The 20,214-nt window shown below is 41.1% G+C and overlaps 1 protein-coding gene across 1 annotated transcript; it reads right to left on the bottom strand.

The window, feature by feature from the left end:
• Positions 1 to 818: 818 nt before the first annotated feature.
• LOC101477629 (sodium/potassium-transporting ATPase subunit alpha-1) lies at positions 819 to 18,678 on the bottom strand. Its single transcript, XM_004571253.3, has 23 exons — positions 18,525 to 18,678; positions 17,903 to 18,013; positions 17,250 to 17,309; positions 13,152 to 13,253; positions 12,914 to 13,015; positions 11,562 to 11,675; positions 11,136 to 11,270; positions 10,767 to 10,884; positions 9,753 to 10,021; positions 9,352 to 9,660; positions 8,629 to 8,763; positions 7,526 to 7,718; positions 7,262 to 7,437; positions 7,047 to 7,183; positions 6,235 to 6,385; positions 5,982 to 6,150; positions 5,739 to 5,893; positions 5,513 to 5,636; positions 3,997 to 4,142; positions 3,737 to 3,867; positions 3,498 to 3,599; positions 2,460 to 2,551; positions 819 to 990 (listed from the first exon to the last, which is right to left on the bottom strand). Exons 1-23 carry the CDS (start codon positions 18,534 to 18,536, stop codon positions 962 to 964), a joined length of 3,072 nt encoding a protein of 1,023 aa, XP_004571310.1. The 5' UTR covers positions 18,537 to 18,678; the 3' UTR covers positions 819 to 961.
• Positions 18,679 to 20,214: the final 1,536 nt, after the last annotated feature.

Here is a 20,214-nt window from a genome sequence, read left to right as displayed (position 1 = left end):
TTTTGAGATTAAAATTTTTAGCTATCTCTTGCAAACTTGGCCAAAGTTGAATGGAAAAGTGTATTTTAATTGGTGCGGTCGATACACTTAACAGGATCCAAAAGGTTTGCAGCTGCCACTGGAATCCCCACCTCAGCATTCCTGAGGTTAGCAAAGTCTAAAGTAAAGCCATAAAGTTTTAACTGACAAGGTTTCAATGAATGATTAAGCAACATAATGTGCCTGCAATACGCCGTGCCCTTGAACAGAGCGACCACTGACTGCTGACTTCTTAACTGAATGACAGTCCCTGTGAAGCAAATGGACTGCCCAAAAGTTTTCAGCACTAGCGCTCAAAGAGCCACAGTGGAACTGAAGGACACCCGTGACCCCCAATGTCCCTTATGGAACCGACACGTGCCGTTAACGCAACTGAAACTTTAGCTGTGAGGATTAAGGGCTGTCCTTGATGGCTGACTGGTGGGGGTTGTTGGATGTGTTTGTAGTAAACTTACGGCTGTTTGTAGTCACTCAACTATTGCAGGGTGGGGGGTTAGCAACGGAGTGGGAGGGAGCTTGCAAAACACTAGGGGGCGTGGGGGCGGGTGGGGGACACATGGAAAATCTCAGAAATGAACATAAGGGCTTGTAATGAATGATTAGGCAACATGGTGGCCAAGAAATACTCTGTGCCCTTGAGCAGACAAAGGGATCTCTTGACTTGTTGTCAGACTGTTAGAAGTAACAGAAAACAGGCTAAAATGACCCTAAATGATGAGATAATCCCACGTTTACCAACAAGGAAAGCCTGGACAAAATTAACCACTATGCAAGCAGCGTCAGTGCACAGTATTTATGTTTTATTGAAAGCCCCACACATACATCAATATAATCTGACTATGACTTGTGGTGTTAGTGGTCTAACATCTCAAACATAGGTGTAGCATATGAAACACTCCTGTGTCCCATGCATGGCGCTGGCTCAGTAGTATGTCTCTAGCTCCACCCAACCTAGAAACCAAAGGAGATGTAATTAGGAACATCGCACATCTCGCCTCACATGCACCAGGGTTGACAAACTGATGCGTTGAAAAAACAAAAGCCATGGTTTCAACAAGCTTGCACTCAATCCTTTAAGTTTGCTGGCAGCAATCAAAAGAAAAGAGACTCGACTTGTGGAAGGGGGGGCGGGGCTTTGAAGATATATGTTGCTGAACTTTGGCCGAATGCCACCATGGCTTTGGTGGCAATGCTATTAGAAGATGTATCCTACGGGCGGGAGAGGCTGTGTCATTCTGGTCTCACAGATGCTGATGAGATGACATCATCAGTGAGGCCATAAATAATCAGCCTGGGATGAAATGACTAAAAGGATCACAAGACACTGAAATGACCCTGTAGCTCAAAAGCTATGAGTGGAGTTTCATGTAAATGTAATTGAGTAAAACTGTCCTAACATGTCTCATGTGTTAGTCTAAAGGTTAACTAGTTGGACATCCTAAAAAAATCCAAGTATTTCTGGTGGAAAGGCCAGCAACATAGTGTATTAGGTGGTGATTGTATGGGATTTGGCATATAGTAAATAATAATAAATTAAAAAGAGTAAATTAAATGAAATAAAAATCTGGAAAATGAAACACACATATTTTAATGCACTGTTGTCCCATTTATCCACCCGTGTGCATTGGGGTGAACGGCCACTTTTAGAAACATCAGCTTCACAGATGTGTGCCTTGCTTAAATATAATGTAACTATTACCTGTTATTAATTCCACCAACTTTGTTCTGGTCAGAGTATCATAATAAAAATCCTTAAAAATCCTTGATGTGGGCAGTTTAATGCAGGAACAATTCCTATCAACTGTATGACTGTGCAGGAGAAAGAGTACATCTACTGATCACGGAGGGGCTTTTAACTGCAGCAACTTGAGAGGACGTAAACATAAATGGTTCCCACCCCCTTCCACCCAACCAACAGCTGAGCTTTAATGCCAGCCAGCTGATGGGCTCCTTTGTTTCAGTGGATGTGGTTCAGTACTATGAAAATAGTTCCCACATGAAACTGTGCAAAACAAGGTTTGTAGAGTTTTTGAGCAACCAGGCCCTGATTACAGGAAGGATACATCGGTGCCACTGGCACTACAAGGAGAATGTTATTTAGTTTCATGACATTTAAGAGAATGGAGACATTTCCACAGCCTATACTGTATCACCAAATCTGGGCACTACAGGCCCAAGTTAGATTTTGCAGTGAACTATTCCTTTAAGTAGCAGGCTTGTCAAAGCACTTGATCATTTCTCTTCAAATTTGGATGTACAATAGATTTTAACGCAAAACAGCACATTTTGTGCTTCTGATTTCTCATTTGGGTAAAAAGGAGTTGCACGCTACTTCATTCAGATTAAAATGCAGAGACAAAACGGGGGTCCTGGGTGCCTCAGATAGTGAAAAAATGTAACAGAGTTAGTGAAGCTCTTACCTCCTGGGTTTCGTCTGAGGATATATCTTCTGACTTCATCATAAAGGAAGATGACGAGGGAGTAAGGGAAGGCACAGAACCACCACAATGGCCTAAAGGTATGGATGGACAGTCAGGATGAGTTACATGGCAAAAAAAGCAAAACAAAACACAAGCACACTCGTCTTTTTTCTTTCAGGTTCAATAAAGGCACATGAAAAGCTTTTGGAGTGAGCATTAGGCTGCAGAGAACCGGCTATTAGAATGAATTCAGAAGCTGTTAAAGCAAAACGAGGCAGAGAAATCTGAGGACTCTGGGTCGAGGACATATCCTGCTGATGCGTTCATCTCTTTGAGACTGCTCTCTGGCGACTCTAACGAGGTTACTGAAAGACCACTAATGCAAAGCCCTGAAAACCAGCCCACAAAACTCTGGGATCTGTTTGTTATGTTTTTGTGCTTATTTCAGTGTCCTAGATCTAGTGCAGCTGTCTACATCTGAATATATCCACAGGTAAACAAAGAAATTAAAAAAATAAAAGAGCGTAAAATAATCAGAAATAGGGACAACAACACAGAATAAGAAACTGGGATTATTTAAACACCAGAAGACACCCAAAGAAACAGGGGAGTGGGTAAGTTAGGGAAGTAGCATGCGAACTTTTCAGCTAATGAGCCTAAAGTGTCTTCAATGCTTTCTATTGTTCTCTTTTGGGCAAAGAAACTCCTTAGTAATAGCAGCTCTTGTGCTTCGCTCTGCCTCTGAAGAGGAAATTACCAGTGACACTAGATAATAGCCGTCTTATTTTCAACAAGAAGGTAAAGCAAGATGACACCACTGAATTAAACACAAGATCAACACTTTACCAGGGGATTGTCTTGCGTTCATGAATGTCATTGCATGAATAAAGGTGACAAAGAAGACGGCCACAAGAATAACATTGGAAGAGCAAAAGTGTGCTTTATGAATAATTATTGAATTCTAAGGGTGTTTTCCTGAATTTGTGGTATTACTAGATTAAAAAGAAGAGCACAAGCTTGTCTGTGTGCTTGACTCACTTCATAGGGTACATTCTTAGGGCAACATCCATGCCCGGGCAGTATGACAGAAAGGCAGCCAGTGCAGTCTCCTCAACGAGCCCAAAGATAAGGATGCGGTTCCTGCAGGGAAAAAAAGTCAGAATCACCAAAACACTGGTGAATATTCTTAGAATATTCTCATCATTAAACTTTAAAGGTGCTCTTAGTTTTGATGTAAGTCCCGCCCTGAGATCTCTTGTGTCTCCACATATACGTACGTCATTCCTTGCTTCAAAATGGAGTTCCTCCTGGTCTTACAGATGATTAGATCAGCCCACTGGACGATTACAATGCTTGTGAAGAAAGCTGTGTGGCAGGTGAACTCTACAATCTTTCTGCGCTCATATGTCTAGTGCACAAAAAACAAAATGATAAGCTTAGAAAGCCTTTTCAAGCACTGAAACTCAAGTGAACAACACAATAAAGCTGAATAATTCTCCTAGTTCAGAGTACATGTAGTAGAATTACTGTGACTGACCCATTCCTGTCCATAACTGTCTTCCAGGTCATTTAGATATTTGTCATCCCACAGCACTCTCAGTCCTATCAGGTCCATGGGGAGGAAACCGTTTTCAGCCAGGATGACAAAATATGTGAAGAAGCCAGCTGTGGCCTGCATCATACCTAACAGGAGAAAAACAACAGGGAACTTCAGGAAATGCAGATTGTATTGATTTTTCTTTTTACATTCTGTACGGTGCTTGAAAGTCCCCGACTACTTTTGATCACAAGGTGACTGCACAGGTCAGCTGATAGGAGGCAACCTTTCTGAAACCAGTAGTTCAGTCTTACTTGGGCTGACTGATGTCACTCTCAGTGGGATTGCTGAAGGTTTGCAAATAACTGCAGCAAGAGATATGTATTTGTAGTGGGGCGTGGTCTGCAATGCCTCTCCAGGTGAGATGGATGAACCTGCGTGGCAACTGCAATCACGCTTCGCCAGCTTAAAAGTCTGTGACTGTTTAATCTTGTAGTTGTTGTTGTTGTGGATGTGTGTGGTTGACAGCTGCAGAAATGCAGCCCATTGTGAGTGTACAGCAACTGTGTGTGTGAAAAGTGGTTGAATAAAGATGCTGAAAAGTGTAAGAATGTCGTTGGGTCTGCTGTGGTTATTTTACAGTGGTGCCGAAACCAAGGAGTGGAGTGGCATGGCAGACCCAGGACCGGGCCAGCCAGGGAAGGCGCTGGCCGGAATAGTGATCAAACTCACAGCCACACAACAAGAGCAGGCGGTGTTGTCATGCTTCTGGCGGGAAGAGCTGCAGGACAAGACTGAGCAGCATGTGGAGGTGATTAAGGCATGGCAGCTCGGATGTGGACCTGGCTGCCACTGCCGCCAGAGTGAAGGAGGTAGGGACTGTTCTGGCATCCGTGCCGACCCCCAGGGCGTGACCATCTAGGCTGCACCCATCCCCACTCCTAGGGTGGGAGCGTCGATGCCTGGCAGGGGCCTGCAGCCATCAGCCATTCGAGGGGGTGACCATGGCTCAGGGGGTTGGGAAGTTCATCCGGTTCGATCCCTGGGCTCTCTGTCCTGGTCGTTGTGTCCTTGGGCAAGACACTACCGCCTACTGGTGTTGGCCAGAGGGGCCGATGGCGCGATATGGCAGTCTCGCTTCTGTCAGTCTGCCCCAGGGCAGCTGTGGCTACAACCGTAGCTTGCCTTCACCAGTGTGTGAATGTGAGAGTGAATGAATAGTGGCATTGTAAAGCGCTTTGGGTGCCTTGATAAGTGCTATATAAATCCAATCCATTATTATTATTAATTCCCATCTATCAATAGCTCGCCCTTCATAATTGCAGACATTTTAGATAGACCATTCAAATGCAACTGATGTATATAAATAATGCACAACTTGGCAGAAGAGTTAGAATTAACTTTTTGAGGGTTTTTGGAAAATTATATGTCATATTGAAGGTGCAGAATTCATAAATACTGCCACAAAAATATGGATACAGTATAGTTAAAGCTGAATAAATAAATGATGCCTTACCAATCTGTCCATAGGATATACTGATGAGCCTTTCATTCACTAGCTTGTCTGTTTTGGGGTTTCTGGGCTGTCTCTTCATGATGTCGCTCTCAGCTTTCTCATAAGCCAGGGAGATGGCAGGGACCTGCAAAACCACAAGTGAATAAATATACACATGAACTTTCCACCCATATTTGAGTTCAGTTGAATCTCTCTATAGAACAGGATGAAGAGCCAAACAGCTCACCATGTCAGTTCCCAGATCAATACAGAGGATGGTGACGGTTCCCAGGGGCAGAGGGATGTTGGCGATGATGAAGAGGAGGAAGGGTGAGATCTCGGGGATGTTACTGGTCAGAGTGTAGGCGATGGACTTCTTCAAGTTGTCAAAGATCAGACGGCCTGAACAAAGTAATTTAGTAGATTCAGTGATGTTTTGTATTTTGTATTTCCAGATTTCTGCAGGTGTAGGTCTTGATATAGATCTTACCTTCTTCCACTCCAGTGACAATGGAGGCAAAGTTATCGTCCAGCAGGATCATGTCAGCAGCCTGTTTGGAGACATCAGATCCAGCGATGCCCATGGCAACACCGATGTCAGCTTTCTTCAGAGCTGGAGAGTCGTTCACACCATCACCTGTCACGGCCACAATGGCTCCCTGGACAAGGAAGAACATGTTTTTACAAGTTCCAAACAAAACATTTGTCAAACTGTATCTGTGAGAATCCCCCCCGATGCTCACCTGTCTCTGGCATCCTTCCACAATGATCAGTTTCTGTTGAGGGGAGGTCCTGGCAAATACAATTTCAGTGTGGTGCTTCAGCAAATCATCAAGGTGTTCTGGGGTCATGTCTTTAAGCTCACCACCATGGACAACACAGGCCTTAGCATCCCTGAAGAAATTACAAACACATTAGTATAACAGTAGGGTATCATCAGGAGATTACATCAGGACATTTCAAAAAGTAAATTATGTGAACTTTGGTACTGTCAGCAAAAAAGTGTTCAATAACACTGTCACCTAATAAAATAATCAATCCTCAGTGCAGACAGTGAATCCCAACCTTTTGTTTTTAGCATTTAGTTAATCCAACAGAATGTTATGTCATATTTTGTAAACAGAGGTTTTATATGAGTTTAAAAGAGCCTAACAATCCTAACCCTGCAAAAGCACTAAGAAGGATAGTAATTTTAGTGTGCTTTAACGTGAACACACACACACACACACACACACACACACACACACACACACACACACACACACACACACACACACACACACACACACACAATAACTTGTTGATGAATAAAAAGCAAAGCCACCAGCTAAGCATCACACCAAGATTTAATAGATGTAAATTAATGGTAAAAGCCTCTTTGGCTGTGTAGCAGTCAGGACCTCTGAAAGACAGAGTTAATTTAATTTAGCAGTTTTTGCAATTTCAAGCAAACTTTAAAGCTGTATCATTAAAGAGAGAAACATTTTGAACAGTTCTCACTTGTGGTCAAGAAACTGTCAAAGCTACTTCAATAAATCTTTGAAAGAGAACTAACCTAGGGTTGACCTCTGAAACTGGAATATTTAAGCGGGCGGCAATGTCTTCAACAGTCTCATTGCCTTCTGAGATGATACCCACACCTTTAGCAATAGCCTTGGCTGTAATTGGATGGTCACCTGTGACCATGATGACCTGAGAAAGAAGAGAAAAAAATGGAGTACTTTGTGCAAACAAAAAACAAACATCTGGTCATCCAAAAAGTTATCATACCTTGATTCCAGCACTCCTGCATTTACCAACAGCATCAGGCACAGCAGCACGAGGAGGGTCAATCATGGCCATGAGTCCGACGAAGCACAGGTTCTCAGTGGGGAAGTTCACTTCATCAGTATCAAAAGCAAATCCCTCTGGGAACTGGTCATCAGGCAGGTGACAGTGGCAGAAACCTGAATAAGATACAAAGAAAATACTTGAAAGATTCCCCTTTGCTAGCTAAAATTGAAATATACAGATAGCGAAGGAGGCTAGCTGTACCCAGTACTCTCTCTCCAAGACCTCCCAACTCAACATAGGCGTTATTGAAAGAGTCTTTCATCTCATCATCCAGAGCCTGCTCTTTGCCCTGAAGTAAAATGGAGGAACAGCGGTCCAAAATCCTCTCTGGAGCTCCTTTCATCACCAGCAGATGCTTGGTTTCCCCAGGAGTGCTGTTCTTATGGATGGAGAGCTGTGGGACAGCAGAGAGACTGGATTTAAATGCAGGTTTAAGTGATTTACGTGAAGCAAAATTAAAAGAGCTTTACTCTAAACCGTTTGACAAGACTTTTTACTAGATTAATCAAAAACATTTAATAGATTCAGGTAAGGCAAGTTTTATTGATAAAAATGCTGTTGTTAAAATTAGACTGAAATAAAATATATGTAAAATATAGACATGGCTTAGGGCCCTGAAAAGTAAGTTCATGCAATGTACTCTCACCAGCAGGGGCGACTCCCCTGGTTGAAACAAGTAGTATGATTGCAGAAGTGTAAAAGGATATTACAGTCATTTTGTTCTGATTTATAACTTCAGTAAATACTAGGGCTGTCAGCATTAATCGCTTTGCAATGACGTTAACGGCAAAACTGCATTAACGTGGCGCTAACACGTTAATCGAGCTACCCACACTAACGCGTTGACGCCGTCCAGCCCCACACAAAGGGTGATCCACATTAACCCGTTAACGGAGATAAGCCGCGTTAATGTGGTTTTGGCATTAACGTCATTTTAATGCGATTAACACTGACAGCCCTAGCCCGAGTAAATACTCAATAGTTTATCATCCAAATCTCTAGTTTAAGTGTTATTTAATTCAATGTGATATTTCTTTTGTAAATCAAGCCCTCATTTATAGTGAAATAGATAATAAAGTGCAAAGGGTAACTAGCCTGAGACTGACAGCTTAGCACTATATTAGTGTGCAGCATCCCCCCAGATCAAATCAAGTTTAAGGAAATCAAGATTGGGATTGCCTTAATTCTAAAGTTAAGACTTTGAAACAAGGCTTTCTGCAACTTTATAGTATGTGTTTTGTCTATAGATGTGCTTTTTTGATCTAAACATTTAAGGGCTTTATCACACTGTGTGGATGGTATACCTGGTATTTGTTTGTGGAATTGAAGGGGATCTCAGCAATTTTGGAGTATTTTTCTCTCATTTCGTTAACAGATCCACAGCACAGCTCAATACACTTTAGCAAGGCAGCTTCTGAGGCATCACCAGCCACATGTCTCTGTGGATTTAAGCAAAAAACAGGGTTAGTAAAATAGGTTTATCATCACATCCCATGCCTTCTTTATAACAACATTTTGTAAATGAGAATTGATGTGTACACAACTGTATTTAGGTAATCTGTTGCTGAATTACATCAAAAATATGGCAATCACATGGTTGTGGATGTAATTTACTAAATTGGATAGATGATTATGGAGACCATGACTTAGACGAAGACTATTATACATCTGTATATTTAAAACAGACTTTAATTATCTTGAGTGGTTTCATAAAGATTTGTAGTGCTTTTTGGCTGCATTTGTATCTGGTTGAATCCCAAAAGTTCCAAGCCAAGCGATAATACTTCAGGACTTCCCACATAGTCACTGATTCCCAGTATTCATTGGGTATACTATCAAACTCAGGAAAGAGGGGTAATAAGCATTGTCTTTGTGTACAACCAAGGGTATGAGAACTTGTTACATGGAAAACAAATGTTTCTGATTTGTTCCTTCAGATGGATTATTTGGATGGGAAATTATTTGGAGTCTTTGTTGATGTTCACGATGGATGAACTAGAGTAGTTTTACAGATGAAAATTTCTCACCTTCAGAATGGGAACGTTGCTCTGGTCAGCCAGGAAAACGGCACGGTTGCAGAGTCCAGCGATTCTGGACAGATTAGCCCAGGTGGCAGAGCTCCTGTCAAAAGAGGTACCACTCTGGTTCTCAGTGGTGTCGGCCTCATGGATCTGGTTGTCAAACCACATGTGGGCCACAGTCATTCTGTTTTGGGTCAGGGTGCCGGTCTTGTCAGAACAGATGGTGGAGGTGGAGCCCAGAGTCTCGACAGCTTCCAAGTTCTTCACCAGGCAGTTCTTCTTGGCCATACGCTTAGCAGTCAGAGTCAGACACACCTACAGACAATTTAGGTTTTAAGAACCACAGTCTTTTTGTATCAATAAATATAAGGTATTTAAAAGGAATGCCATTAGACACCAAAACTCACAGTGACAGTAGCCAAGAGACCTTCTGGCACGTTGGCGACGATGATACCAATAAGGAAGATGACAGCCTCCAGCCAGTTATATCCAAGGATGAGAGAAAGGATGAAGAAAGTTACTCCCAGGAAAACGGCCACTCCAGTGATGATGTGGATGAAATGCTCGATCTCAATGGCAATGGGAGTTTTTCCGCCCTCTAGACTGGAAGCCAGGGTGGCGATGCGGCCCATGACGGTATTATCACCAGTGTTGATGACGATTCCTCTGGCTGTGCCTGAAAAGAGAAGACAGACTGATTCCACTGACTTTTCATTTGGCTTTTGTTAGGTTTTGTATTGTTGATTGTCATTTATGCTTAGAAATATTTAACCATATATGCTTAGAGGTGTATAATCAATTGTGTAGTGATAGGATGTGTGATCTTTAACAGGCTGCAAAGGCTTGGTGTGTATTCCACACTGGAATGCACACCTACATCCTGGGAGCATGAGAAGAGGTCGTACCTTGTTTTATTGTTTTATGGTAGGATAAACGTGGCTGTATCTGTTTTAGGCTAAGTGCCTTTTGTTTAGATGAACTGTTGGACTTCCAGACCAGCAGGTTTAGGGAAGTCATTTATGGGGTCACACTCTGACCCCCCCCCCCCCCCCCCCCCCCCCACACACACACACACACACACACAGAGTATTCTTTGTTCACATGTATACCTATGTAAGATGTTATATGTTAATGACCCTATGCATATTCATGTAACCACAATAAAAGGAGTGCTATGGGGAACCTGGCTGAGAGTCTGATGGAGGTCAAGTGGTGGGACGACACTTGGCTCCAGGCAGGTCTCCCTCATGCATGAGTAACAAGAAGAACTTTGCCTACTTCGTGTCTTGCTTGCTGTGTAATTATATTGTCTTCAACGTTCCAGCGAATAGGTTCAAGCTACAAACCTATCAGCTTTTACTTGAGATCATTAAGCTTATGTTTTCTCTAATTAGACAGTAAATCAATTTTTGTGTCTGTACCTTCAACACAGTTGGTGGAGAAGAAAGTAATGTTCCTGGTTTCCAGTGGGTTTTCATGGGAGAATTCTGGAGATCGAGTCTGAGGCTCTGATTCACCAGTCAGGGAGGAGTTGTCCACCTGAGGAATGAAAAAAAAGAAACAAACATGTTAACAGGGTCAGCAATAAGCTGTGATCGCTGACCAGTGGTGATGATCAGGTGATGCACAAGGGTGGAGGACTGAGGTTGATTTTGCCACTTCAAGAATGAAAAATTACTCAAAAACTATAACACATAAAATAAGATTTATATAAATAAAACCATAGCTGTCAAACCCCCACTCTAGAAAAATGTATGGTGTAATTAACACAAGTATTTGAGTTAAAGAACCTTGCAGCCGTGAGCAGAGACAACTCTGAGATCAGCAGGAATTCGATCTCCTCCTTTCACCTCCACTAAATCTCCGAGCACTACATCCTCAGCATTGATGCTCTTCTTCTCGCCATCACGGATAACCAGGGCTTGCTATAAAAATCAAAGATATTTTAGGAATTTTTAGGGAACACATCAAGCATACCTAGATATGTCAAAAGACACATGAATATGTATTTTCTTTCTTTTCCCATCAACAAAAAGTCAGATGAGTGATGGTAAAAATGCATCATCATTGTTGTAATACTGATGAAGAAACGCTACTCCTTAGAGTTGTGCAACTAGTACTGTTGGGTGTTACCGCCGGGAGGCTACCAAGCAAAATGATACAAAAACAGTGTGTATAAATGAACTGTTACATTAGCTTTTCTTTTTGTGTCTCACCTGTGGGACCAAGTTCTTGAAGGACTCCATGATCTTGGAGCTCTTGGCCTCTTGGTAGTAGGAGAAGCAACCGGTGATGATGACGACAGCAGAAAGCACAATACCTAGGTACAACTACATTAACAGAGAAGGCGCAGTTAGGTCATCTTTTGTGTTATACATTATTTATTTAACATCAGAGTTGGGGAGTAACGGAATACATGAACCGGCGTTACGTATTTACAATACAAAATATGAGTAACTGTATTCCGTTATAGTTACAGTTAAAAAAAGTGGTATTCAGAATACAGTTACTTTGTTAACATAAATGGATTACACGGTGGTCTTTTTCTGTTTCATATGCTAGTCTATGCCCTCTTTATTTTTGGTAATTCCACGCCGGTGGAAACCCAAACAAAACATGCATTAAGAGGCTCTAATGCCTGTGTCTCAATCTTGCAGCCCATGTCACCCCTACTTGCGGCCCGCATAATAGCATAAAGAAATATTTTTTAAATTATTTTAAAAATTATTTAATATGAAGGCAACAGGCAGAGTGTTACAGACATAGCTCTAAAGAATGTAGCCTCATGGGCAGTGTAGTCTGTGCTGCAGGGAGAATGGACTGCCATACCTGTTATGTGTCTGTGAGCGCGAGGAGGGAGAAAAAGAAGAGTGGAAAAGTACGAGTTGTCACCGACCAGAAACGGGAGTTGGAAGCATGTAACTATAATAATAACCACTGCAGCAAAAAAAGAGTACCTGACTAGCCCAGTTGTAAATTTTCTATTAAGACTCGACTGTACACCGTGTTCGTGTTTTCCTCCAAAACAATAAGTTCCGTTGGAGCAGCCTTTCAACGCCTCTCTCTGTCTCTCGCTAGCAAAGCTGACCGGAACAACAAAGTAAAGCTAATTTTTGGCTACGAGCCAGTCACAGAGCCCAATGTATTAGCCAGAGGTCCCTTTACTACGATTTGGAGCCGCGGACCTGTTTTATATAAGCACGGAATAGTTTTCAATACGAGACCGCTGCAAAAAGTGAAGCCTTACATAATGTCCACCCTACTGTTACTCATTTTATGTTAAGATTCAAAAATCTAGTTGATATTGGTATTGGTATGGCGGGTAACCAAGTAATAGTCATAAATCACAGAGCAATAGTACATTCATGTAGTTGTAAAAAGCATGATAATATATTAAGTAATCCAAAGTATTCAGAATACGTTATTCTCACTGAGTAACGTAACAGAATATGTTACAAAATACATTTTGGGGCATGTATTCTGTAATCTGTAGTGGAATACATTTTTAAAAGTGACCTTATCAACACTGTTTAACATACAACAATCTAGTTGAAGATGTTATTTTTACGTTATCATTTGCAGGTTCATCTTCTGAGGCAGCCTGGATACCATAAGCCAAGAAGCAGAGGATGGCACCAATCCACAGCAGCATGGAGAAACCACCAAACAGCTGGAAACAAGAGGAAATAACAATCAGGCTTTGCTGGTTGTACTGGTTTACAGTGACACAGACTTAATTTGCATTTCTACTATTTGGATATTCCACCACTGGTCTGGTTTGCAAGGGGAGGATGTTTGACTCTTACCTGTTTGCAGAACTTGACCCATTCAGGTGTTGTAGGAGGAGGTGTGAGGGCGTTGGGGCCATCTCGGGCCAGGATCTCTTTTGCTCTGGAGGAGGAGAGACCCTAAAAAGAACGATAAAGGTAAGAGGAAAGGTTAAGCTGTGTAAGATAAGATAAGATAAGATAGAACTTTATTAATCCCTCGGGTGGGTTCCTCTGGGAAATTCGACTTCCAAAAAAAGCACAGCAACGACCGAAGTTACAGTTACAGAATTGTTATATATATACACACACACACACACACACACACACACACACACACACACACACACACACACACACACACACACACACACACACACACACACACATATAAATACAGAGACAAATATAAATAAAATATACAAAGGGGATAAATAGAATAAATAGGAATAAAAAATAAAAATACAAGTGAATTGCACATTTCAAGTATTGAGTCTATTGCACTGTTGACTATTTACAAAAAGTATTGCACAAGGTATTGTACAGTGAGGTGAAGAGGCACTACAGCTTAGTTGTTCCCCCCTCCTTTGTCCTCCTGTTTCCCCTCCCTCTCCCCTCCAGAGAGGAGTTAAACAGTCTGATGGCGTGTGGGACAAAGGAGTTTTTAAGTCTGTTAGTTCTTGTCTTGGGGAGAAGCAACCTGTCACTGAACAGACTCTTCTGATTGTTTATGGCCGTGTGCAGAGGATGCCCAGCATTGTTCATAATGTCCAGCAGTTTCTTTAATGTCCTTTTCTCTGCCACTGTCACCAGAGTGTCCAGCTTCATGCCGACCACAGAGCTAGCCCTCCTGATCAGTTTCTCCAGCCTGGATGAGTGTAAAACCTGATATGAAAATGTGTGATTCCAGTTTTTCCCTTGTTCCTAAAAAGTTTTTAATCTTTGCTGACTTAAGGACAAACATAATGAAGAAGAAGAACATTTCAGTTTAATACGTACAGCATTTAAATCCAAAGAAATGGTGAATTAAGGCCTAATGGAAAACCAAGAAGAAAAAACAACCACAAGCCGAAATACCTCAGTAATCTTAAAATTACAGCTTCTTCTCCTTAAGAACAGACAACAAGAGAAATCCATGTTTATGGGAAATCAAGTCTTGTAATTAACAGTGGGCGCGAAGACTACCAAGTGATCAGGTTGTGTCTGTTTCTATGAAATCCTCTGAAGAAATACGGGGAAATTTTTTTACTACTATTTTCTTTGTTGGCAGAGTCAATAAAGCCCGTTTCCCTATATGAGTGAAACTGTTCAGACAGGTCAGATTCCAGGAGATAATCAGCCTCAAGCAATCATTAGGTGGGTCCGTATTGGTGTGTGACAGTGCATTCTGTGTGTTTATCTGTAGCTTGATGAAGATCACATGGAGCTACTATTGAATAGTATCCAAGTCTGCCTTTTGTAGTGTGGTATGTATTGATACTTTAAAGGTCCAGTTCACCATCTGTCTAACCTGTTAATGTAACTGCCTGTAAGTTCACTTGAGTTGTTTAAAAAAAAAACTTCTTCATTTCCACAAGTAATCTGGGACTATAAAGACAATGTATTTTATTTGTGCCACATGTGGCATTAAAAAGAGTCAAGAAGCAAAGCCTGGGATAGGCTCCAGTCTCCTGACGACTGGTTAAACAGAAAAGAATGGATGGATGTTACTTTACAGAGACAATATTCCTCTACCAGCTTTTATTGGAATGAATGAAGGCAGGAAGCTAATTACAAGTAGGCTAAAGAAACAAATAGCTAAGTGCCACATAGCCCATGACTCAATCTCGGGCTCCTTCTGTCCATGTGTCAAAGCGTCGTTGGGCAAGTTACAGAATCCCAAGTTTACCCCCGATGTACCTATCAGAGTGCGAACATGTTGACATGTTAGATAAAAGTGCTTAGTAAAGATAGAAGCACTGTATTAATATGTGTGTGACTGGGTGAAAGCAGTTTGAATGCCCATATTAAGTAGAAAGGTGCTCGATAACAGTGTTTCCCAACCAATGATCAGGTGTGTCGTGGAATATTACCTGGTTCCACCTGATTAGTACTCTAAGCGTCCGGCGTGAGTAATGGGCAGAACAATTACATTCTCTTCCACTAGAGGGCAGTACAACTACCTGCTCTAATTGAATGGGTTGCCAACTGCCAGTAAAACAGAAGAAGAAGAAAAAGAAATTACATAATAGTCATGCTCTGAGTGAAAGAATGCAATGCGTAATAGCAACAGAAAAGTACTCAATCTGACCTGGGTCTTGGAGAAAATTCCAACCCAGACGACGCCCCTAGCATGAGTAGTGGTTAGAAGAAAGCAAACTATACTGGGGACAAACTGAGCCAATTCCGCTATACCTGGTGTGCGGGGAAAAATGATCAATATGCTTTTTGTGACATTTTTGCTTGGTGGTGTGCTGTGTGATTTTTCTAATGTGATATATGTGCCGTGGCTCCAGAAGGTTGGGAAACACTGCTATATAAGTACCAGTCCATTTGACAAAGTAAACTAAACTGTTGACTGTCCTGAGTCATGTGCTTATAACTAGGGAAGGATTGATCCGATATACAGTATCTGTATCAGTCTGATCCTGATCTAAATTACTGGATATCGGGGAGAAAAAAAAAAGTAATCCGATCCATTAAATATCACAAAAACATCTCACAAAACTTGCAACATGGCGTAACCCACGTAATGAAATAGCACGTCGGAGCAGCATGCGTCACATGATAGAGTGACTGTTGTGTGCGAGACCTGTCGGCGGTCTGGAGTTCACACTAAAAGCATTTGGAGCCTCGCTATGTGCTGCCAAACCAGGTGTACCAAGGTAGGTATCCCTGACAAAATTCGTACCTCTTGCGTTGCGAGCATTCGCTGGGCACGGAGTGCAGATCCAGTTTTTTCTGCCTCCATTACAGACAATTAGACGTGGAAGTAGTGATGTTTTAGTTTTGTGAAAAAGTGAAAAATGAGTGTCGTAACAGTACCATTCAGTTTGAGGGTTACAACAGAAACTTACATATTTATTGTTCTCATGTGGTATCGGATGGGATTATTTTAACAAATAAAGGACATTTTATCTGATAAATAGATGTAACTTTACTGTATAAAGAGCTAAAACCTTCAAAGTTTTAGGACTAGTTAGTCATTATAAGCGTTTGTGAACTAAAAATGAAGAATGTGGGATACTCTTTGTCCATGATTTAGGCAGGGGGGGAACATATTGTGGCAGGATCAGCCTGATATTATTTGTATCCCACTATAACTTCATTGTATAAGGAGCTAACATCTCCAAAATTTCAGTATTTAGTCGTTATTAGAAGTGTTTGTGAGCTTCAAATCCAGAATGTGGGATAGTGTTTGCCCATGATTTGGAGAGCCCTGCGTGTGCTCCTGATGCAGGGGAAACAAATTTTGTCAGGGATATCAACTTTGGCACGACACATGGTTAAACAGTTTCGTGGTTCGAAAACAAAATATGAAAAACACTTTTTTCATACTCATGTTTTGTATGGAAATTACACAAAATTCATTAGCTTACACTGACATCCATCTTGATAAAAGATGAGTGTTGTGAGAAGCCGTGTTTGCATTCATTTGCACTGCTTTCCACTCTGGATGTCTATTTATGTTAAGCTTTAAGTATAAAAGGGTCCATTCTTTTTTTCAGAACCAAAGAATTTTTGAAATCTGCATAAAATTGCATTTTAAATTAATTTTTGAATATTACTTTAAATACTTCGATTTAAAGTTCTGCTAAAAGTTTAAATAAAAAGATTAGTATTGCTGAACTGCAAAATATTTTGGGTGTAATAGAATAGCTTTAGTGTTTTGTTTTTTACAGTTTTTAAAGTTAGCATGAACTTAAAAAAACAGTTTTATTGATTATAAAATAGACTGTATAGGATTCATATCGGTTTCTGCAGATATCCAAATTTATGATATCGGTATTGGTATCAGACATTAAAAAGTGGTTTTGTGTCACCTCTACTTATAACCTCATGTTGGACTATGAAATCCTCCTTGACCTGTGGGATTATCTTCTAAAAAAACACACTTCTAAAAAACTAGACACCCACAAGCCCGTCTGAAGTGCTCACCCTGGTTAGGTCAGTTCCATATTTCCTGATAAGTTCTTCCAAGGTTAACCTGTGATCATCCTATTGAGAGTAGGAGAGGAAAAACAAAGAGATTGAGAAACACTGAGTAAAACAAGCCAAAATCCCACAGGCAGGCATGCATTTTATTACATGTGTTTTATTATGTGAATGTAGCAGCAGAAAATTGCTGTTTGCGCATGAAGGATGAGTTGATGTGATCTAAGGAACCACACAATACAACAACAACAGAGCCTCTCACTCACTCAGCATTAAAAACCAATCTAGATAAACATGACTTAGAAGGTAATTATAGCTGACAGCATCTTAATAACATGGGAGTGTACGTCCAGCAATGTAAGCAGCAATCTTCATGAAATATGGCTCAGACACCTACATCTCATGAGACCAGCAATGAGGCCAAAGCAGAGGTTTGCCTCAGCCGTGACTGCATCATTGCTGTGGCCACTGGCAGCAATCGAGTGACTGTCATTAAAGTTCACGAACGTTTATTCAATGCCTTTTTCTTTCTGTGACACAGTCAAACTATTTATCAGTAGTTTTGTATGCTTAAAATTCTCACTTTTCTTACATGACATCAAGCCAGTCAAGTTACAGATGATCACAGAGCGGCTGCACGTGAGCTGAGTACTCACCAGGTCCACTTCTTTCTTCAGCTCATCCATGTCCTTCTTCTTTCTAGCCTTCTTGCTTTTCTGTCCTCCATTTTCTGACGTTGCTGCCAGCTTGTAGTTATCCTTTCCTTTCTGGAGAGAAGAAAGTGGCACAAAATGTGGCATTAATAAAACTGAACATATGTGGGGGAAATTGCCCTGAAGCTTCCTCTTCTGTTGTGCAAAAATAAGAGCAGAAAGTCAGGTCAGCCGTCCTGTTCAAACATGCTCTGACACCGGTGTTAATAACTGTTAGAAGAGCGAAATTCTTTAATCTTGATCCAGATAATCTTGGGTTTATAATGCTGCCAAAGCTGTAAAAATAAATTTAAGTTAGAAAAAAGAGAACTGACATTAACACGAAACGATAAATTGAGCCCTGTGAGATCTAGGTTATCTCTGATGGTGACTCCAAACCTAGCCCCAAGAATAACCTCATGATTTGGAAAAGACAAGAATTATTTTTGTTTTATCTCAAAAGAAATTCTATTTCTTTATCAAAATAACCAAAATTTAGACTGAGCTCAAACCTGAAAAGAAATGCAGAACCTAATCTTAAGGTAAGTTTAAAGGCCAAAATCTGTGATAAAATTTCAGTACTTACTCCAAATCCCATGATTGTATTTCAAGTCTAACAGCAGTCAATCTTCCTGCCTTACAAGTCAAACTTGCCTCCTCCACTTCTCTCTGTCACACCTGCACTGTCTCTTTCACTCCCTTGTCTTCCACCCTCTCCAGAGCAGGGACGATGGGTGGCATCAGTTTGGCACACCTTTATACCTGACCTGGTGGAGCCGTGGCTGGGCAGGGCAGGACCATGTGGGGGCTAAAGATCACTCAAACCCTATGTGTTGCACAAACTGCCTCCTGTCTTCCACTTGACTTTCACCCCTCATTCTGCCATTATGAAAACAATTTACATTTTCTTGCTCATTAATTTTACCTGAAGCGTTTATGTGTTTATGATGTCTCCACCCGCTTGAGGTTGAGAAACACTGGAGTGAATCCAGCTATGAAGGTGACTTATTTCCTCAAATCTTCATTAACAATGGCTGAAAGTAGGGACTTGATGCTTAAAATGGACTTTTATCTTGTGAGGGTGCAGGTGAAAGGAGAAGTAAACTGGTGCACATAGCACAGATACAATTTGGATTGCAATGGAAGTAATCCAGTGAGCCTGAAGCTTTCTGAACTTCCCTTATGAAAAAAAAAAAGATCGTCCAATGCATTTCAAGGTTGCATTACTTTAAGAAAGGGCTGCTCTACAATGCCTTTTACTATGCTAAACCACCGTGTTTAACATAAAATGCTGAATGCCTTGGTTTGCTGCCTGCTACTCCCTTACATTAACTAAAGCCAAAAACCATTTGAGACTTTTTCTGCTTTCACACACTGTTGCATATCAACTCATAATAGCTGTAGCTCACCGCAGTACAGTCAAACCCAGGATAGGATATTGGTTTGTGGTGTAGTGATCTGAAAGTCATCGGGATGCTAATGAACAAAATGTGCCCGTCATGTCAACACCCAGAGATACCTTTGTCTTAACGACATATGATCACACCTTCTATCCAAAAACACGAGCACACACATTGGAAATTAGTGTTTAGACTTTCATTTGCAGAGTTTGTACATGTGGATGCTTGAGTCTTTGGGATGTTCACCCCCCACACGGAAATTATGCAATTCTTGCATCAATAAAACCAAAACAGTGAACCATGATTGAGCCTAAGTGGCTCCCTCAGAGATTTTATGGAGATAATGTAGGTTTTAGCTCTGCAATTAAGGCATTATAGGCTCTTGTATAACCCTAAACAATCCTCTGTCATACACAAACAACGTGGGAGCTGAAAATGTAAAACATGGCCTTTAGAACGTTACTGTACTACCAACTACATGAGAGTTAACATGAATATTATTAGGGGAAACACCAGCAGCAGAGGCACGGGGTCCAAGCAATTTAAAAGACACTGAAGTGCTAGATTTTAAAAAAAGCAGCAATGTGAACAGCTGTACTTACGCTTAAGAAAAGTGATTATAACGGAAGCCAACTTTGCAAAATATACAGTACAATGGGTATAAAGCATTCATGATGAAGATTCACATAACTGTAAAGACACATGTCCAGAAATTTAAAAAAGTGTGTGCAAAAATGTACATGCAAATGCATAAATATAACCTCTTAAAGTGTTGTAGAGAAACAGGTCAACGTACAGAACTGTGTAAACGTCTTGAGCCACCATTCATTTCTTTATATTTTACTTCCAAGCAGCCAGGCTTGCTTGCTGGAGGTC

Source organism: Maylandia zebra, linkage group LG23 (assembly GCF_041146795.1).
Source record: "Maylandia zebra isolate NMK-2024a linkage group LG23, Mzebra_GT3a, whole genome shotgun sequence".
In the NCBI taxonomy this organism is placed as follows: Eukaryota; Metazoa; Chordata; class Actinopteri; order Cichliformes; family Cichlidae; genus Maylandia; species Maylandia zebra.
This window is presented reverse-complemented; position numbering and strand designations above follow the sequence as displayed.